This window comes from Melopsittacus undulatus, chromosome 1 (assembly GCF_012275295.1).
Source record: "Melopsittacus undulatus isolate bMelUnd1 chromosome 1, bMelUnd1.mat.Z, whole genome shotgun sequence".
Classification (NCBI taxonomy): domain Eukaryota; kingdom Metazoa; phylum Chordata; class Aves; order Psittaciformes; family Psittaculidae; genus Melopsittacus; species Melopsittacus undulatus.
Window position 1 is genome coordinate 7,729,348 of NC_047527.1, and position 19,707 is coordinate 7,749,054.

General features: G+C 43.8%; 1 protein-coding gene across 1 annotated transcript in view; it reads left to right on the plus strand.

Annotated features, from left to right (window-relative positions):
* Window positions 1–16,035: 16,035 nt before the first annotated feature.
* The window catches only part of ZFAT (zinc finger and AT-hook domain containing), a 74,006-nt gene continuing 70,334 nt past the window's right edge, over window positions 16,036–19,707 (plus strand). Inside the window, exon 1 of the mRNA XM_005143809.4 lies at window positions 16,036–16,078. Coding sequence (XP_005143866.3) covers window positions 16,060–16,078 — 19 coding nt within the window. The 5' untranslated portion in view covers window positions 16,036–16,059. The remainder of the gene's footprint in view (window positions 16,079–19,707) is intronic.

Below are 19,707 nucleotides of genomic sequence, written 5' to 3' on the forward strand. Positions count from 1 at the left end.
CAGTCTGTCAGTCCAGTCCTATGGAATTTTACTAACTGTGTACGTTTATGTTGTACTAGAACCTAATACATGTACTCAACCACATGTCTGCATATGGAAACAAATGGAAGTGGCTTGTATGTACCTGCAGGAAATAAATAGATGTAAAAACCAACACTGCCTTCTTGTTTGAGGTTTTTTTGCCAAGTATTTGAAATATGAGGATCTCACTTTTACTGTACATGAAATAGAAGTACTGAACATGTCTCACACATGGCTGTTGTTTGCAGCTGAAGAAGTTGGGTCTCTTAAAGTGTTGCCCAAGTGCATGCTTATGCCATGATTCCAGGTGAGCTTGCATTTGGGATTTGCTGGAGGGGACAATGGGAATTCGGCACACTAGTGCTGTTCTGATGGGGAGGAGGAGCTGAAGCAGCAGTCACAGAACTGGGCAGCTCGAAGTGCAACAAGTTTGGGAATGGAAGAGGCAGATTTGACACATCACTGATCAACAAGTAGGTTCCTTGTCTTGTTAACATGATGAAGCCTGTGCCTGTTCCTTACATTAGAGTCCTGGATCAGTTTCTGATGTTGTTGCAATGCACTGATTTCAAAGCAGAGGAAAATTCCTGAAGGAAAACAGGTTTGGTGGTGCAGAGGCCCAGGAGCTGCAGGCACACAGGTAATTACTAACTGGATGGCTATTGCATGCTGTCTACACAGGTATAACATAGAGTTACCTGGCAAATGGAAAAGAGTACTGGGGATCCTAGTCCCCCCTGTGCTAGGGAGGAGTACAGAGGTCCTCACTTGCTGAGACAGTGCTATGCCTATGAAGAGCAGGGTTTGGGGTCTGGAGTAGTTGCCTGTGGTTTTCTTCTTAGTGGTTTTTTATGTCCTCTTGAAAGCAATGCATCAAAGTTCTCAGTGTCTTCCTCGTGGCCTCTGAAGCCCTGATCCCCTTCTGTGAACCCACAGCTGCGTGCAGCAGAGATGGTTGAGCTCATGTTTTCTGCATACAAAGAACAACTGTTAACATTTAGAGGCTTCCCCCCTCCTCTGTGCATGAAGTAATCTCCATCTGTGGTTCCTGCTCCCCAGAAATGCTGCACAGCACCTGTGCAGACAAGAGCTCTGTGAAGGCTGAGGCCATGTGAGTTCATTGAAGTGTTTTGCCCTGGATTCCTGAGATCTTGTTTGAACATTCACATAAATATACCTGAGCAATCTTAAGATGTTGAAGCTGAACGAACTTGTCCCTTGCTGTTGTAATGACTTGTGTTTCTGAGTAGCTAAATCCATGTGGAGGAAAATTAGAATGAAATAATAGGGATACCTTGCAAATGTTCTGGAGGAGGAGTGAGAATTAGTGTAAGAAAACACAACACAACCAACTGTAGCAACAAGAACTGGAATTCAGCATATGAAGGAAACCTGAAATGTTCTCCATCACTGAAATGTATTTCTGCATATGCAGTTTGAGGTGGACATCTGAAGACTTACAGTACCACTGCAGTGTTAGGGGCTGTGCACAGTGTTACTGTGTTCTGATACTCAAAAGGTTAAAAGTACGTTCGAACTTCCTAGTGCTCGTAAGGCTCTATGAGTGTTGCACGTGCCTGTTGAGGTATGTGTGCAGATTCATTTTTGGATGTCTTAAAAGCCAAGGCTGTATTTATATTGCTAATTAATGTCTTTAATACTCAAATTATGACTTACATTGGCTGTATACAGGTACACATGTTTATTGTGCAGCAGTCTTTAACTGATGAAATCTGTCTTTCTAATTGCAAATTGTGATTATATGTTTTAGCTTGGAAAGTAATTTCTGATACCCTGATGCCAGAGAAATAATCTAAAAGCTTATACTGAATATTCAGTTCTCAGTTGCAGCAGTGATTTACTGCTTGGTACCTACTTCCTCATTGTTAAAGAAGAAATAGATATGTTGTGTAATGCTAAAAATAACCCAGCAGCAACAAACCAACAAATCATTAAAGTTGCCCTTTATATCGAGCAAACTGAGAAACAGCTGGGAAAACAGGGATAGGAGAACAAGGAAGGAGATGAGCATAGAATCATAGAATGGTTTGGGTTGGAAATGACCTTAAGATCATCCAGATCCAACCCCCCTGCCATGGGCAGGGACACCTCACACTAAACCATGTCACCCAAGGCTCTGTCCAACCTGGCCTTGAACACTGCCAGAGATGGAGCATTCACAACTTCTCTGGGCACCCTGTTCCCCCATGGGCTCAGGACTCTATTTCCAGCCCTTGCACCCACCAAACACCACTGTGTGTGGGACAAGAGCTGTGCATGTGGGAGCTCTCCCGGGATCTGTCTGTGGGAAGAAGCTTCTGTGGGCTTTGGTCAGGGCTTTGTCAGGGTGGGTGGACCTGACACACATTGTGCTGGCGATGACTGAAGAGATTAAGTCCTAATCCCACGCCACCAGTGACGGCATAAACCAGTTCTAACCATCTTAGTTGATGGTTCTTAGGGGTTCTGTGTATGTGGTGAGTAAGGGCGTAGTTAAAACCACTTAAAACTTCCACAACATTCTATAGTAGTCGAGTGTGAACAGGAAAGACTCAACTGATGCTGAAATCTGTTCAGCCAGTTCAGGAATATGGACATTTGGGGTTTCTCCATGAGGGAAGAGCAGCCCCTGAATGTGTCCTTGAAGGAGAGGAAAGCCCAACCCACGGACACTGCATGGGACAAAGGAAATGCAGCTTATGTCAGTCCGGATTGCTGGCTGTCTGATAACATCTCTTTCTCAGCAGAGGAATAATTTCCTGTAAACAACATGGCTTTATCTTAAAAATCTGCCATTTTAATAAAGCGAAAAATGATCTTTCCAAACTTTACACAAGCCTTTATCGTTGTCTGACAGGAAAATGGGAGGTGGCAGGGATGAAAGATGCTTTGTGAACCGAACTGTGTTGCTGAAGGTTATGGAAAACATACTGAAAATGTGTACATTAAGTACAGAGCTCAATGCATTTATTTAACACAGACATTTCACCAAATATTAATAAATCAGCTGAATTGACTAACCAGTTAAACTGACTTTCTAATAATCTGGTAGGAGATATGTTCTATTAATGATTTGAAGGTGTTTCACAATTAAAGTCTAAGGAATTTGTAAGTCAGCAATGTCTCCTTAACCTGGCTTCCAATTTAGTACTAAGAGTCAGCAGGAATCATAGAATAGCTTGGGCACGAAAGGACCTTAAGATTATCAGGTTCCAACCCCCCTGTCACAGGAAGGGACACCTCACACTAAACCAGGTCACCCAAGGCTCTGTCCCACCTGGCCTTGAACACTGCCAGGGATGGAGCATTCACAACCTTCCTGGGCAACCCATTCCAGTGCCTCACTACCATAACAGTAAAGAATTTCTTCCTTATATCCAATCTAAACTTCCCGTTTAATTTTCAACCCATTACCCCTTGTCCTATCACTACAGTCCCTAACGAAGAGTCCCTCACCAGCATCCTATATATATATATATATATATATAGTATATAGGGGAGAATGTTATAGCTTCTGCTTCCTACCTGCAGAGGAGATGGAATGTGTACCCAGGAATCCCCCCTCTCTGCTCATTCTGGTGAGGGCTCCTCTGGAGTGCTGTGCCCTGTTCTGGGCTCCCTGGTACAAGAGAGACGTGAAGCTCCTGGACAAAGCCCAGTGAAGGGGTGCGGGAATGACAAAGGTTCTGGAGCATCTCTCCTATGAGGAAAGACTGAGTGAGCTGGACTGTTCAGCATGGAAGAGAAAAGGCTCAGTGGGGTCTGATCAGTGTATGTATATGTATCTGAGGATGGTGCCAGAATCTTCTCAGTAGTGCCAGGCAATAGGATGACAGGCAATGGGCATGAAGTAAAACATGGGGAAGTTCCACCTGAACATGAGTAAGAACTTTACTGTAAGTATTGCAATCAGTTGCCTAGAGAAGCTGTGGAGTCTCCTTCCCTGGAGATATTCAAGAGCCATCTGGACACAACCCTGAGCAATGTGCTCTGGGTGACCCTGCTTGGGCAGGATCTGCCTGGACTGATGGACCCCGATGGTTTCCTCCCTCAACCATTCCATGATTCTGAAATTTCCACTTTTTGTTAATATACCTGCTCCCTATTTCCAATAATGTGAGAAATTCCTGTTTTCTGCAAGGGAGTTATGCTTAAGTGGGATTTATATTCATTAGTGTATTACGTATGCAATCGAAGCTATTGAAGCCAGTTTAAGCTCCAGGAAGAGCAGGACTGGACTTCTTGTTTTGTCTCAACTGCTTGGGATGACATTAAAATGCAGAGACATCTTGAGTTCTGCTGCATTTTGCCATATGAACTTTCTTTTCTGATCTCAATGCCTAAATACCCCAATCCATGCAGTGTGAGCTGCCAGAGAGGCAGAGCCAGTATGATAAGAACATTTCCCATTATTTCACAGAATCTTAGAATCACAGAATGGTTTGGGTTGGAAAGGGCCTTAAGACCATTCAGTTCCAGCCCCCTGTCATAGGCAGCGATGCCTTCCAGTAGACCATGTCGCCCAAGGCTCTGTCCAACCTGGCCTTGAGCAGTGCCAGGGATGGAGCATTTCACTTGTACCTTGTGTTTTATATTGAGCTTTGGGTCCAAAACTGGCTCCGGATTTATTTCATATGTCAGAACACATTAAACTGGTTTTAGCTAAATGGAAACAAGATACTGATGTCCCCATGTGGAGTTGATCAGGAGCATCTAGGGAGGGTTTTAACTGCTGGAATACACACTTTCAAATGCTACTGCTGCTGTTCAGGTTCTGGCATTATTTGTTTACTTGAAATGAACTGAAGTTTTCAAACTCTAGTTCGTATTCTGCTGCCTGGTATTGGATTTCTGGAAGTGTGGACTGGTCTTCATCTTTTATGAACAGGAAAACTCCACAGAGCATATGAATCAACGTCTTGAGATTACGAGTAAAAAAGATATCAAAACTGTGAAAGAGAATTGGGTGACAATATCCCATTTGCAAATAATATTCTAATTCTCAAGGATTATACAGTAATCAGGTGCTTAAGTAGCCTCGAAAATAGTATTTCCCAAAGTCAGCATGCTACATGAAGGTTTTACCTTCTGCCACTTGAAGTGTGTGGTGTTCTTATGATTTCTACCATAGGAATATAACAGAATATTAAGCAAAAGGAAACATTCTGAGTATTGTTTTATCATGCTTTGATTTAGATACATGACATGGACACTGCGACCCAGGCCTGCTCAACGGACTGGTGAACAAGAGACAGCAGGAAAAGTTGCCCCTAATTTATTCTTAGTGTTACAAGGACACTTTAACCATTTGCAAGGATTTTAAGTGCTTTGTAGGAACAGTTTAAACTACACCATTGGCAATCTTAATTCCTAAGAAATGTTTTTGCTATTCAAACTTTTGTTGGCCGTTACAATAGAGTTGACAGGGAGAGAACAAGTAATGGAATAAAACTTCATTTCTTCAAGATGTGTAAGAATCACTTCTGGCCATGCTAGAAACTGATTTTTCCGAACAAAAAATGGGATGTGCTTTTATTTAAATGTATTAAGTATAAGCAGAGTAAAAGTAAAAAAGAAACCAGTACCAGAGTGGTAACCTCTGCTTGGCCCTTTCTTTTAAACTAAGATGCTTACAAATGGTAACTTCATAAACCTCCCCCTACCCCCAAAAAAGCTTCATGCCCAAACTGAAACTCCATATTTATCTTCTAGTAAATCATGACAACATACACATGCAGCCCATCTGTATAACGTCACCTATTCACTGCCACTGTCCTGAGAACAGCTGCTGTTTGGAGTTGCTCCTCCTGAGCATCTGTTAAAAATGAACTCGTCATCCTTACAAACCTTCATTATAGCTCTCTTTTGGTGAATGAGGACAACATCCTCTGCAGACTTCACGGCCATGTTCTAGCTCGCCCATGGACTACTGATGGTGCTGCTTCTATCCAGGAGTACCAGGACAGGAGAATGCCTACAGCATTACATGCATTTTGTGAGAGACGACTTGAGATAGGTTTGTGCAGGAATCTGTACGGGCTTGGAGATGGTGGAAGGAAAAGTTGAGTTTCTGCAGTTCCAAGCTGATTATTGAGGGGATGGAAGTGTGTGTCAGAGGGGCTAAAGAAGTGGGTGGGAGAGACAAACGATAGGCCAGGAAGGGTGACAGACCTTCCCTGCCAGGCTGGTAGCTTTTAGGTAGGCATCAGCCCTTTCTGGGGGCAAAGGGAGATAGGGTGATATGGCGAGCCTTCCCCAGAGCCATAGATGGAAGGCTTCAGTGTGCCCTCATGGACAAAAGATCCCCCTCTGTGCTCCCACAAAGACAGGGAGGAGAAGCTTTCTTGGGACTCAGGGAGAGGGCTGAAATCCTTATTTCTGTGTGAATGGGCATGTGGAGGTGTCAGGTCTACCCGCCCTGACCAAAGCCCACAGAACCTTCTCCCCACAGACAGATCCCAGAAGAGCTCCCATGTGCACAGCTCTTGTCCCACACACATGGAGGTGTTCTGTGGGTGCAGGGGCAGGAAGTTGGGTCCTGAGCCCATGGTGGTACATGACCACATCTGACCACAGCTCAGATCCCACCAGGGCAGCAATGGAGCCCCTTGGGTGCCATTTGGAGATGCAACTCCCTGGAGCAGTGGGGGCTCTCCCCTTGGGTCAGGACATCATGCAAGAGAACTCCTTGAGGTTGAGGCCCCCCTTTTAGGTGAATGAGTGTGCATTTTGGATCGTTGGACATAAAGTTTAAGAGTCAGCAGCGTAGTGATGAATCCGTGTGACATCCCCAATGTGTAGTTAATGTTGGTGGAACTTTAATAGAGTTTGAACAATATATTTCATTGAGCCTCAATTTATTGGTTCTGTGACAGGAGGTTTGCACTGTGCTAAGCTCTGACCTTTCACTGGCAGCTTCAGTACTGAAGCTCTTGTAGACATAGGAACTGCTAGTTATGTGAAGTGTCTGCTGGTTCTCAGATAGATTTCCTCCAGTGCATCCAGATATTGGGATATTGGAAAATCTTAACTGCATTGTGCTTCCCTGAATTTTTGTTTGAGTTGCAGTATTTCTGCTAGAAAAATACATAAGTGAGGTCACACTAAACTAATGGTTTCCAATGCCTTGATCTCAGTGATAGCTCACAGCTATCAATGAGATCTGATGGTTGATGTTATAGCACAATTGTGGTGCTGACTGGAGAGCATTTAATCAATGTGTAGTTATTGTGACTGAGGGCCAGATTCTGACTCCAATGAATTCTATTACACCCGGATGACTTCACTGATTTCTAACATACCTTTGTCTGGCTTTCATTAACATGAACGAGATTATAAGCAGGCTTCAGTTATGGTTGGGAATATATCAGTTGATAATAAATATGAGCAAATGTAAGCAGTCAGGTAAAGCACATGAAGTGTATGCAGTACAAAAGTGGGTTTAATCATAAACAAGCTTTGCTAAATTGACAGCTATGACAGGGATGACTGATTTATCAGCTCCCTGTCACAAGCATGAAAACTGAACTCCTGTATTCTCTTTAGATGTCTAAGTAATAGTGTCTGTTATAAAAAAACAAACCCCCAAACCCTTGATGTGATGTACTAATGCAAGTAGACTGAGCAGATGGTTTTTAGGGCCTGCACTTCACATATTATGCAACTGTGCTGAGAAAGAGAAGTGAGGCAGAAAGAAACACAGCTAAACCTTCAAAGCCTCATTTATCACTCCTTGCTAAAATAACACAGAAAATGACCTAAAGAAAGCTCCAAAAATAGAGGAAATATTCAAGTGTGTAAGCTACAAAACTTAAGTTTCTTTTACCCTCCAATTTGAGCAATTATTTCATTTGAGCCCTGGAGTTAGAAATTAAACACACTCAACACATTTTTATCAGGGAGGAGAAGGGATGAAAATCATTCCTGGACCTGGAAACCCCTGGTAGTGTGGTTAAGAGAATGATCCTGGATAGAGCATGCAGCTGCTTGGTTTTGAGGTATCACACCATGAAACCTGAAGATACTAGTTTAAACTGAAGAAGTAGTAAGAAAGGGATCTTCAAACAGCTCATACCTATTAAGGAGTTTAACTGGAGCCTCTGCCAGTCCTTGTTGATGGAGTTTAGAGAAGTCTCTTATGCAGGCTTCACAATTCAGTGTTGTTAGTGTTACATTTAGTAGTTCGAGTATTCAAAAAATGAGCAATGTTTGTGATTTTAGGAAAACTTATAAAACTATTAATTTTCCTTAAAACGTTTTTGTGGTGTAATCTATCACCTGCAAAATTCAACTGTAAGAGAGAAGAAGGAAGGGGGTTTTAGTTAAAATACCCACAAACACTATGCAATGCATGCATTTTCCTCCTTGTAAGGAGCAAAGAACAAAGAAGTGGCAATGGGACTTTTTGCCAGCCAAGTGATATTTCCCTGAAAAAAGGACTTTATTTGCAGCTTCTCTCTTTTTAAGTATTTTTTCCTGTCATCAATATTTACTGTGTCAAAGAGTGAATTATCAGGCTGTAATATTTGTGGAAGTTGCAATGTAACATGCAAAGACTAATGAGCAAATCAATGATATTGACATCACACAAGTTGGGTACCTTAACTCTTTTCACCTTGTTTCCTAAGTAGGCATTTGCTCCTTTACAGTGATGTTTAGATGGTCACAGCAATCCTGTCAGCCTCCTTTTGCAGTCAGGGGGGAAGCCTGTATACTTCTGCATGCTCTGCAGAGTTTAGCTTTACGTTAGCATACTTATCCACACAGTCAGGAGAGGAAAGCAGAACTGTAGAGCAACTCAAGTTGGAAGGGACCCATAGTGATCATCAAGTCCAACTCAAGGCCAGGTTGGACGGAGTCTTGGGTGACATTATCTAGTGTGTGGTGTCCCTGGCCATGGCACGGGGTTGGAACTGCATGATCTTTAAGGTCCCTTCCAATCCAAACCATTCTATGATTCTATGATCTAATGGCATGCTACTCTTGCAGAAAAATGATGAAGATTAAGAATAGCAGCCAAACATATGATGCAATGTCTAATCAAATCAAAATCATAGAAATCATGTAGGAACAGTCAGATCTGCGTAGTCTGCAGTTTGGGTATACCATGTTTGTCAAATTCCTCCCATAGAGTTAATAAATCAAACTCAGCATGATTGGTGGTTTTCCTTCTCTGCTCCACCATCCTATAAATAGCTCACTGTTCAGTGAGAGCTGTGGCAACTTTCCCAGCAGGAATACTGGCACAAGGATGTCTGTTTCCTACACCTGTCTTTGTGCCTTTCTCATTAGCACTGCCTCTCAGTGATACAGAAAATAAGCTATTCATACTACAAATTTATTATTTCTATTTGGTACATATGTATTTCCTCTTTCCCCACACTACAGTAAAGGTGAAGAGAATGGAATCAGGGTGCTGATTGGATATTGCTCTGTCTTTTTTATACATTATCACAAATATAAATAACCTTCTATTTTATCAGTGCCACATTTTGAGCAACTTCGGGGAAAGTTTGCTTTCTCACGTGTGTTTCTCTCTCAGTCCAGCCGTGTGGTGTTCATTTTGTACCAGAGTGAAGAAACAGAACGTCACGTTTCATTTTAACTTTTGCTTATTTAACATAAGTTTTTGTCTCATGGGAGCCTCTGTAAGAAAGCCCCAATCAAAAACTCCTTAAAAGAAAAGGAAAAGCACCGTTTAAATCTGCACAGTGTTCCAGCTGTGCTGCTGTCTCCAGAGAGTCTGACATCACGTAGCAAAGGAAAAACATGCTGCACAGTTGGAATAGGATTAAACAGTGTGAACCTGCAAGCAGGAATGTGATTAATACAGGGTATTTCTAAGTCTTGCGGTGATTATACTGCTACACTGAGAATGTGTTTATTAGAAGCATTTTCAGTATGTATTTTTCCTGAAGTTATTTATAATTGTTGCCTTTCTCTCAGGCCTGCAGGAGATAAAGTTTAAATGAACTGTGCAGTGTAATCAGTATCAATAGGCTCTACAATCCCGAGATGGCAAGAATTATGGCAAGCCTTATCCTAAGCTTTGGAAATGTTTCTAAGTGTGCAGTTTGCACTGCCCCATTTTTATTAGCATTTTCATTATAAAGTTGTTACTGGAAGCATAAAGTTAATGTTCTGTAACAGGAAAACAGCAGCTGTGTAGTCCTAACCACAGAACCCCACATGAAATGTAGCAGATAAAAATAATAAGCACATAGAGTTACCCCAGATACTGGGGAAGGAAAAAATTGGCATTTACACTAAAGCAATGACAACTTTTTTTTTAAGCATAAAACTAGTGCAAAACGACCTCCTATAATTTCTGAGCATTCACCTCCTTTGCATTTCAAAGCAGGAAATCAGCTTGAGTTGATTTCCCTTTGAAATCAATGGGGAAATAAAAGTGAGGTAAAAAATCTGTGCTGAAGAGCTTTGAAAATTCCTTTTAAATCTGTCATGGTGGACTGGCTTTTGCCATGCAGATCATCAAAGTGATGGGATAAACAGCAATATTATTCACTAGAAGGTGGATAAATTAACTTTAAACACCTAATATTGTTTAATATTGTGCTTTGAGCTCTTATTTGGAAGAACCCCATGGTTTTATTCATTTTTTTTTCCTTTTAACTTAGATTATATACCTTATGTACCCTAATTAGACATCTAAAATATATTGAGAATGGTTTCCTTCATGTCCTCTCCCAGAATCTATCTTAAAAAGACACTGTTGAATACCTCCACAGCTGTAAATATGGCTAGAATTTTCTTAGTGGAAAACCAGTTTAGAAATCCCAGGAAGAACTGATGAATTGCTCAACAAACTTCAGCCTTTGCTCTCATTAAACAGTGGTGCTTTAGTTTTAAAAATAACAAAACACAATCTCTATGTGGTAACCCATGTTCACACAGATCTCTGGGTTAGAGCTGTAGCAGGGGGGTTGGAACTACATCATCTTTAAGGTCCCTTCCAACCTAAATCACTGTATGATTCTATGAGGAACTGACATCTCTCTTCAGGGATTCCAACTCCAAAAGCAGGCTGAAGCCCTCTTCAATGCTTAACTGGATCTGTATGTGAACTTTGCATTCCCTAGGGTTTTGCATTGATGTTGTGGTGGTGTTATTATTATATGAGGCCTGGATAAGGAGCAGTCAGCTGATATTGGCTAGACATGGAGGCTAGACCAAGGAATTACTTCGTAGATTGAGGAAAGGGAACTGGTGGCTGTATTTGATGAACACTTGTGCATGAAGGAACTTCTCTGCAAGTGGCTGGGCAGAAGTTGGGGTGAAAGAAAGGACCTGGGAAGAGCTTTTGAGGAAAATGGGATAGGTATTCATGTGAATGAAACTGGGAGCTAGAAGGCAGTAAAAGAGATTAGACAAGGAGATACAAAGGAGAGACAGGGAATGCATGGGTGGAGTGCGCCTTGAATTCAGTCAATGAGGAAACTGGGACAGGCAGACCAATAAACAGTCCAAGACCAGATTCCCTCTTGAGGTGAGGGCTGTCCCCTACTCTGAGCTAGCACTTCCACCTGATGCTAGTGACCCCGTGTCCTGGGTTAAGCAGTAGCAGTAATTTTTCTCCTTCTTAGTAGCTGGTGCAGTGCTGTGGTTTTGACTTTGGCCCTGGGAACAGGGCTGATAACACCGATATTTTTAGTGGCTGCTCAGTAGTGTTTAGTCTGACCAAGGACTTTCTGAATCTCATGCTCTGCCAGGGAGGAGGGGAAGCCAGGAGGAAGCAGAGACAGGACACCTAACCCAAACTAGCCAAACAGGCATTCCATACTACAGCACATCATGCCCAGTATATAAACTGGGGACAGTTAGCTGGAAGGGCTAGATCACTGCTGCGTAGGGCTGGGTATCGGTTGGCAGGTGGTAAGTGGTTATATTCTCTTCCCTTATTATTTCCCTTATCACTACTATTATTGGTGGCAGCAGCAGTGGTTTGTGTTATACCTTAGTTACTGGACTGTTCTTATCTCAACCCATGGGAGTTACAATCTTTCAACTCTCTTCCCCATCCCTTCGGGAGCAGGAGGGATGAAGCAGATGGGGGAGTGAGAGAGTGGCTGCGTGGTTCTGAGTTACCGCCTGGGCTCAAAACCACAACACCCCATTAGCTGGACCAGCTGGGTGTGTGCTTCAGCACCACTCAAGCTGGTGATGAGCTATGGGGTGGACATCATGTTCCATGGTGGCACATGGTGTAATTTCTGGAAGAACTTGATGGTATTTTTGTTGAAGCTGTGGAAATTGTTATTCAGAGTTGTACAAACCTTGCTTTAATGTGGTTCTGTGACTAGGGCAGGCACCTCAGCAGCTTCTGCTCTTGTTCTCCTCTTCTGACCTCTGGCAGATAGAGCTCCCAGAACATTTGGATTGGGTCAGATGCCAAAGCTCAGAGATTCCAGCTCCATTTTTTTTGGTAAAGATGCAGCCTTTATTAATGTGGCCTTTTATATACGCTTGTGACCATGCCAAGCATAACTGTGCAATAACTGTATGTAGAAAGTAACAAACCACAAGTCCTGTTGATGCTCAACCAGGGCATCTAACCAGTGCATCAACCAGTGCATTTTCTAACTGTGTGAGACATTTGGAACAAGCACTTTTCTTGGCAGGAGAATCTACACTACTTGCTGTAGTATGGCTCAGTGACTCAAGGACCAGAGCATGTTCCTACTGTGCCAAGGTAGGATTAATATTGCCCATGTCCTAAAAAGAGCACAATCGTTTCATTTCACAGGTGGCAAGTGCCTGAGCATGACTGTGCCTTCACCTTTAGTGCTTATAGTAGAAAAAATAGTAGATGCAGTATTAAGCAGTGCTGGGAAGAGGGGCAAAAAGGGACACTAGGAGTCTAGAAGGTGAAGAGGGTAAGTCAAGGCAGTGAACCAAAGACAAGAAAAGATCCCTAAATGCTGCTTCTCAGCAGCTCGGAATATCCACACATGACTACTATGATGTGGCTGTGTCATTCAGGTCAGTGGAGACAAATGAAGTTGCTCTCACTCTCGTGAGACCTCACTTGGAGTATTGTGTGCAATTCTGGTGTCCTCAACATAAAAAGGACATGGAACTGTTGGAACAAGTCCAGAGGAGGGATATGAGGATGATAAGGAACTGGGGCACCTCCCGTATGAAGACAGGCTGAGAAAGTTGGGGCTGTTCAGCCTGAAGAAGAGAAGGCTGCATGGAGACCTCATAGCAGCCTTCCAGTATCTGAAGGGTACCTTCTGGGATGCTGGGGAGGGACTATTCATTAGGGACTGTAGTGACAGCACAAGGGGTAACAGTTTGAAACTTAAAACAGGGGAAGTTTAGATTGGATATAAGGAAGAAGTTCTCTACTGTGAGGGTGGTGAGGTACTGGAATGGGTTGCCCAGGACGTTGTAAATGCTCCATCCCTGGTGATGTTCAAGGCTTGGCTGGACAGAGCCTTGGGTGATATGCTTTAGTGTGAGGTGTCCCTGTCCATGGCAGGGGGGTTGGAACTGGATGATATTAAGGTCCTTTCCAACCCAACCCAATCTATGATCTGTGGTTCTATAGTGGGGTAAACACTGGTAGATTCAGCTATGCGGCTGCTCAGTCAGTCTTTCTGCTGGGGCCTAAGGCTGAGGCTGGCTCTGGCCAAGCCTCCTCCTGCATCTACGGCAACTAATGCAGCAAAATTCAATGTAAGACTGCTCAGTGCTGCAAGCAGCAGCACAGAACATGACACCAGATAGGAGAGGTGACTATTTTAACACACAAATGATTTCACTTCCTTGCACTTGCGCTTCCACATGCATAAACACCAACAATGTTTGTTCAGGTAGGCTGGATGGAATTACTTGCAGTGACACAGGGGACAAGGGACACAGCAACTGAGTCCCCATCATCATGTGTCCTGACTGTTCCTTGACTGGCAAGCTTGGTGTTTGGGTGTGTGTCTTTTGTGCCATTTAGGAGCTGACAGTAATTTTCATCTACTGTGTGTTCACCTCACCCCACACCGTGAGTCACTGACAACACTGCTGCACTCCTGTTGTGTCTCCTCTGTCTGCCCTCTGCTTTACTGACCTGGACATATTGAGGAGGCACGTGTAGTTAGGCCATGGTGTCAATGAACAAATGCCATTCTTCAGTTCACAATGCTTATGCTTCCATTCATAATGATCTTAACACTTGTTAGAAATCTCCATGCTCCCACCCTACAAGCCTTGACCACAGCTTCCCATGAGTCCCAGTGAGTTAATAGAGACCAACCTTCCTTTGGCTGCAAGCCTGTAGTTTGTTCTGTCTTCTATATCTGATCTTTACTGTAATGGTGGTGAGGCACTGGAACAGGCTGCCTAAAGAAGCAGTAAATGCTCTATTCCTGGTGGTGTTCAAGGCCAGGATGGCCAGAGCCTTGGGTGACACTGTCTGGTGTGAGGTGTCCCTGCCCATGGCAGGGGTTGAAACGTGATGATCTTAAGGTCCTTTCCAACTCTAACCCTGATTCTATGACAGAGAGGACTCAATCCCAGAGCAGTGTGGACTGTGAACTGGGGCTCTGGAGCCCGTATTTATGATATGAATCACCATATAGATATTTTCTAGATTTAAAACTGTCTATGGGACTAATATATAGGTTTTGTGGCCTTCTGCCTGTGGCTGAATTTTACTGGTAACAATGAGATATACGCACTGTTTTTATAAGCTATTTCTCAGCTATTCTGTATGCATTATTTCCTTTACAACAGGAAATTATTCAGGTTCATTACTGTAATCAATACTGAAATGAATTCCCATTTTGACAATTTTTACTCTTCACACATAACTGAGTACATCTGCAGCATGACAAAAATAATATAACACTGTTAATGTTCAGGAAGGATAATGAGATTCCTGCACAATAACAGCCATTATGGGATTTAATACTGAATTCATTAATACTGAATACATTAAATACTTGTGGTGATTTGAGTGATAAAACTGATACTTGGTGGTTGTTAGTGTAGAAACAAAACAGAACAGGAGGCACAAGTACATCTTCCAGTGTTCCAGAGACACCAGTTGTACCCTGCTATGGAAGTATTTGCCTTCAAGCTCCTACTAAAAAAACCTTAAGAAATTATTTATACCCGAATTCACAATGTAGAAGCTGCATCAAAACAATGTGATTCACCAGACTGTTGACACACATTGATCTACTGCTCTCCAAGGCAAACATTAAAACGTCTGAAAAAACAAACTTATAAACCAGTCACGGTCTTAAGCATGAGGCTAAATACCCGTCTGAACTAGTGTTCATTTATGAATTTATTATGGTGTAAATTGTATTTTTTTCCCCCAGCTTGTCCAGTTATCTTGTAGTAAATACGACGTAGCAGGTCCATTAGGACACTTTTAATTTACTGGGGGTAAACTAAAACAACTTTGTTACCGACGGGCTGTGTCAGTGTAAACAGTGCAAGTCCCATCCTCATCCTCATCCTCATCCTCGTCCTCGTCCTCGTCCTCCTCCTCAGGGTCCGGGGTACGGCTGAGGCTGCTCCGGACACGATGAATTCACCCCATCAGAGGGACCCTCGGGGCCACCGCAGCCTGACGGGTGCCCGGGAGGACACCCCCCTTGTCCCCATGTACCTACAACCCCCATACCGTGTATCCCTCAGGAATTACCTCAGGACACCCGGAAACGCGAACACGCCTCTGACAGAAACCCCACGAGCGCGCGCGCGCGGCACCAACGCCACCGCGCAGGCGCAGCTCGCGCGCGCCCCGCCCTCACGCTCGCCGTACGCCGCCGTCGCGGAAGAAGGCGCCGTGTCGGACGCGGCAGATTCGCCATAACCCGCCGCTCACCCGGCCGGTCCCCCGCTGCCGCACCGAGTCACATAAGCCTTTATTCACCACAGCGGGAGGTCCGCGGGACCCCGGCACGCTGCCGCGGACACCCGGCTTTGGTTTTTATCCTTCCCCTTTCCGCGCCTCTCGGCTCTGGGCCAGCTCCCCCCCTCCCCAGGCGCCGCCGCTTCCCCGCCGCCGTCATGGAGGCCGCGGCCGCAGGTGAGCGGGGCGGCTCGGGGCCCGCGGAGCGCGCACGGATCCGCCTGTGGCGCGGCCCCCGCTGACAGTGAGGGACGGGGGGAGGAAAGTAGTTCCGGCGGGTGTCTGTCGTCACGCTGCATCCGCATGAGAAGTAGTTCCCTCAGCGGCGGGCGGCGGTGCTCGCACGCTAAGACTGTGTTCGTTTCTTCTTTATGGGTGGTGGACAACGGCTGTAGGGCTCCTTGGGGAGTGTGGAGCCGCATTTACCTACAGGGCCAAGCAGGGGGAAGCCCCATAGCGTGGGATCTGTGTGCGTTTGGGGCCGCGGCCATGGGCTCCGAGCGGTTCCTAAGGGGTGCCGGGGTTGGGGAGCCCTGAGGTGCCTCCGCTGCCTGTCCTGTCGAGGAGGAGTCGGGGAGCACCTGGAAAGGAGCAGCTGCCGGCTGTTGTTTGTATTGGAGTAAGGCACGTTTGGGTTTAAAACACTCGTGCTTTCCTCTAGCAGTTTGTGTAAATAGTTTTAGCTCGGTTCAGCTTCAAGTCAGAGGTTTCCTTGCATTGTTATCGCAGTCCTTTATCTGCCTTGTATTGGGCTGACTCGCATAGGGATTGCTGTGTAAGTAGAGCTACCTTGACAGCCACAGTAACGCTGTATACGTGCTCTCTGCATTTCACAATCCTACCTGTTCGTTGCCGTACAGGTTTGTGAAGTGCTGTTGCAATGATGCAACTCACCAGTTACCCTGTGTGTTCAAATGTGGCTTTTGGTCTTTGCTCCCTGAGATGATAATTTTAATATGTAGAATCCGAAGTTTTATTTCTGGCTGCCCTATAGCGTATTTACAAGTAGCTTACAACTCAAACAGGGTTTTGTGCCAAAGCAAATGGCACTATCGGAATAACTTGTATGTGAAGAAAATGTCTAACAGGTGCTGTTATTTAAGTACTATTATAAAAGCATTCCAAGACTGTTTTATATTCCTCTATCTAAATAAGAATTTTCTTTCTGCTATTGCTACTAATAAGTTTGTGTTAATTCACTTTATCTTAATGAAAAGTGTTCTGAGTGTCACTGAACCTGGCACTGTTGTGAGTATCCACTATGGCTGGTCCTGCAACTACTGACCTGTATTCAAGTGATAGGGCACTACCACCTGTGTGCTTCCAAAATCAGGTTTGAAGTGTTTTAGCCAGGGTGTCATGGAATCATAGATTGGTCAGGGTTGGAAAGGACCTTAAGGACACCTCACACTAGACCATGATGGCCAAGGCTCTGTCCAACCTGGCCTTGAACACTGCCAGGGATGGAGCATTCACAACTTCCCTGGGCAACCCATTCCAGTGCCTCACCACCCTCACAGTAAAGAACTTCTTCCTTATATCTAACCTGAACTTATGTTTAAGTTTGATCCCATTACCCCTTGTATCCAAAAGTCGGTGGCTGATCACGCAGTTACTGCTTATTCTTTGTGCGATTCCGAGTATTTTTGGCGTCTCTGGTAGTGCTGTTGATGGTACGATGCTGTACAAGTGTATTTTAGTGGTAGCTTCAGCAATGGTGCATTTAGCCACATGAGGGCGATCTTAGAACATCAAAAAAGACAACATCTCAGCACATCTATTACGGGGTTTTTATTTTTAATGATGGAAAAGCTGCCTTGTCTATATGTTTGATAAACTGGTTATTTTAAGCTGCTGCAAATGACTTAATTTTCTAGTTATTAGAGCGTAGTTTTTAATCCGGTTCTGAATTTTGTGCATTCTAGCCAACATGAAGTTAATTGTCTTCTTTTGAAGAACTTTATGTAACTCTTTCCAGCAGCATTTGTAAAGCTAAAAGAAAAACAATACGTATGTTTTTATTTGCCTTTATTAGTTAAGCTTCAGTAGTTTTAAAAGCAAGTTTCTTTTGACAAATCTAGTAGCAGACTAGTTAAATAAAATATGTTTGGTTGTAGTAAGAGTGTGAGAACACAAATCGGATAAGAGCGTTGTGCCCTTTTCCTGTTAGGGTGGCTGTTTGCTCATGTGGCATGGGGCAAGTTCTGGTTTCTGGTCATACCTTAGGCAAGTCTGAAGCCAGTCAATGTAACCTAGATGCTCAGTCTTCCAGTAACTGAAATTAACGTTATAAAATTGGTTTACCAGAAGGCAGAACTCTAGCTTGTCTTCCTAGTCTTCCTACCTCTGTATTAGAGATAATGATGTCTTTACGTCAAGTACTTGGAGATTTTCAGAGGTACTGTTTGATGTTGGTGAAAAATTATAGTGTTTGAATGCTGGAGTGACTGACACACGTTAAAGTCTACATTGTGCAATGCTTCTACTGCCACCTAAGGCTGCATGGAGACCTCAGAGCAGCCTTCCAGTAGCTGAAGGGGGCCCACAGGATGCTGGAGAGGGACTCTTCATCAGGGACTGTAGCAACAGGACAAGGGGAATGGGTTCAGACATGAACAGGGGAAGTTCAGGTTAGATCTAAGGAAGAAGTTCTTTACTGTAAGGGTGATGAGCCACTGGAATGGGTTGCCCAAGGATGTTGTGAACACTCCATCCCTGGCAGTGTTCAAGGCCAGGTTGGACAGAACCTTGGGTGACATGGTTTAGTGTGAGGTGTCCCTGCCCATGGCAGGGGGGTTGGAACTAGATGATGTTAAGGTCCTTTCCAACCCTAACTATTCTATGATTCTTAAAGTATCAATATCTGGATCTTAATTTTATGGCACACCTAATGGGTGTCTCTAGCAGTGCCTCCTGATGGATGTCCAAATAGGCAAGTGTAAGGGCAGGACAAGCCCACACTGGTATTTGTCCAGAATATTCCAGGCCTTTTTCTGGGCTTGTGGAATGCCAACCAGTGTCTTTCCACTTCCTAGTTCTTGATGAACTTCTCTTCCAAGAACTTTTAACATAAAGCAGACCTTTACCCCCCTAACTTTTATCTGCAGAACTATGTCCTTTCATGTTCTCTGCTTCTCCCAGTGCAGCAGCAGGAAGAGATCAGCTGAAGAGCAGTCAGAGATACATGAAAAAGCAAACTGGTTTTAGAGAGATAATTTGCTGTGGTCTCCATGACACACATGATTTCATAGTTCTTCTTTTTATGCTTTGCCTTTTTTTGCAGAAAAATGTTAATTTATATAACCGTTTCTTGTATGGAATTGTGTTCTGGTTTTCATTGCCCTTATTGCTGGACCTTTTAAGGATTATTTTAGTGGTAGTGATAGTAATTCAGTTTAGGTTGGGTTGTTTTTTTCAAGTTAAAGAAACAGTATCCAAAGATGTAAGCCCAGTATGGACTTCTCCCCTGGCTTTTATAGGCATTTGTGTTACAGGACCATTTGTTTTCTGGACTGTCTATTACAACTGTAAGGTTTGGAGTTTGAGTAGTGCAGTTCTTAACCTTATGTTGAGGCTCTTGTTAAAGTGTTTACCAGAATTGTGAGATCTTTCATAGGAAACCTCTCCAAACCCTTAGAGAGCACAGCAAATTGAAAAAGTTTCTTTTGCTAGGGGCTCCTCTTCTTTGAAGGGTCTTTTCATACACAGATTACTTATTTACTGCAGGAGCTCTTGGGCAGGAGGGTTACTGATGAGGTGCTTTAAAAAAATACAGCGTTTTATTTTCAAGCTGATGAAATTGATAA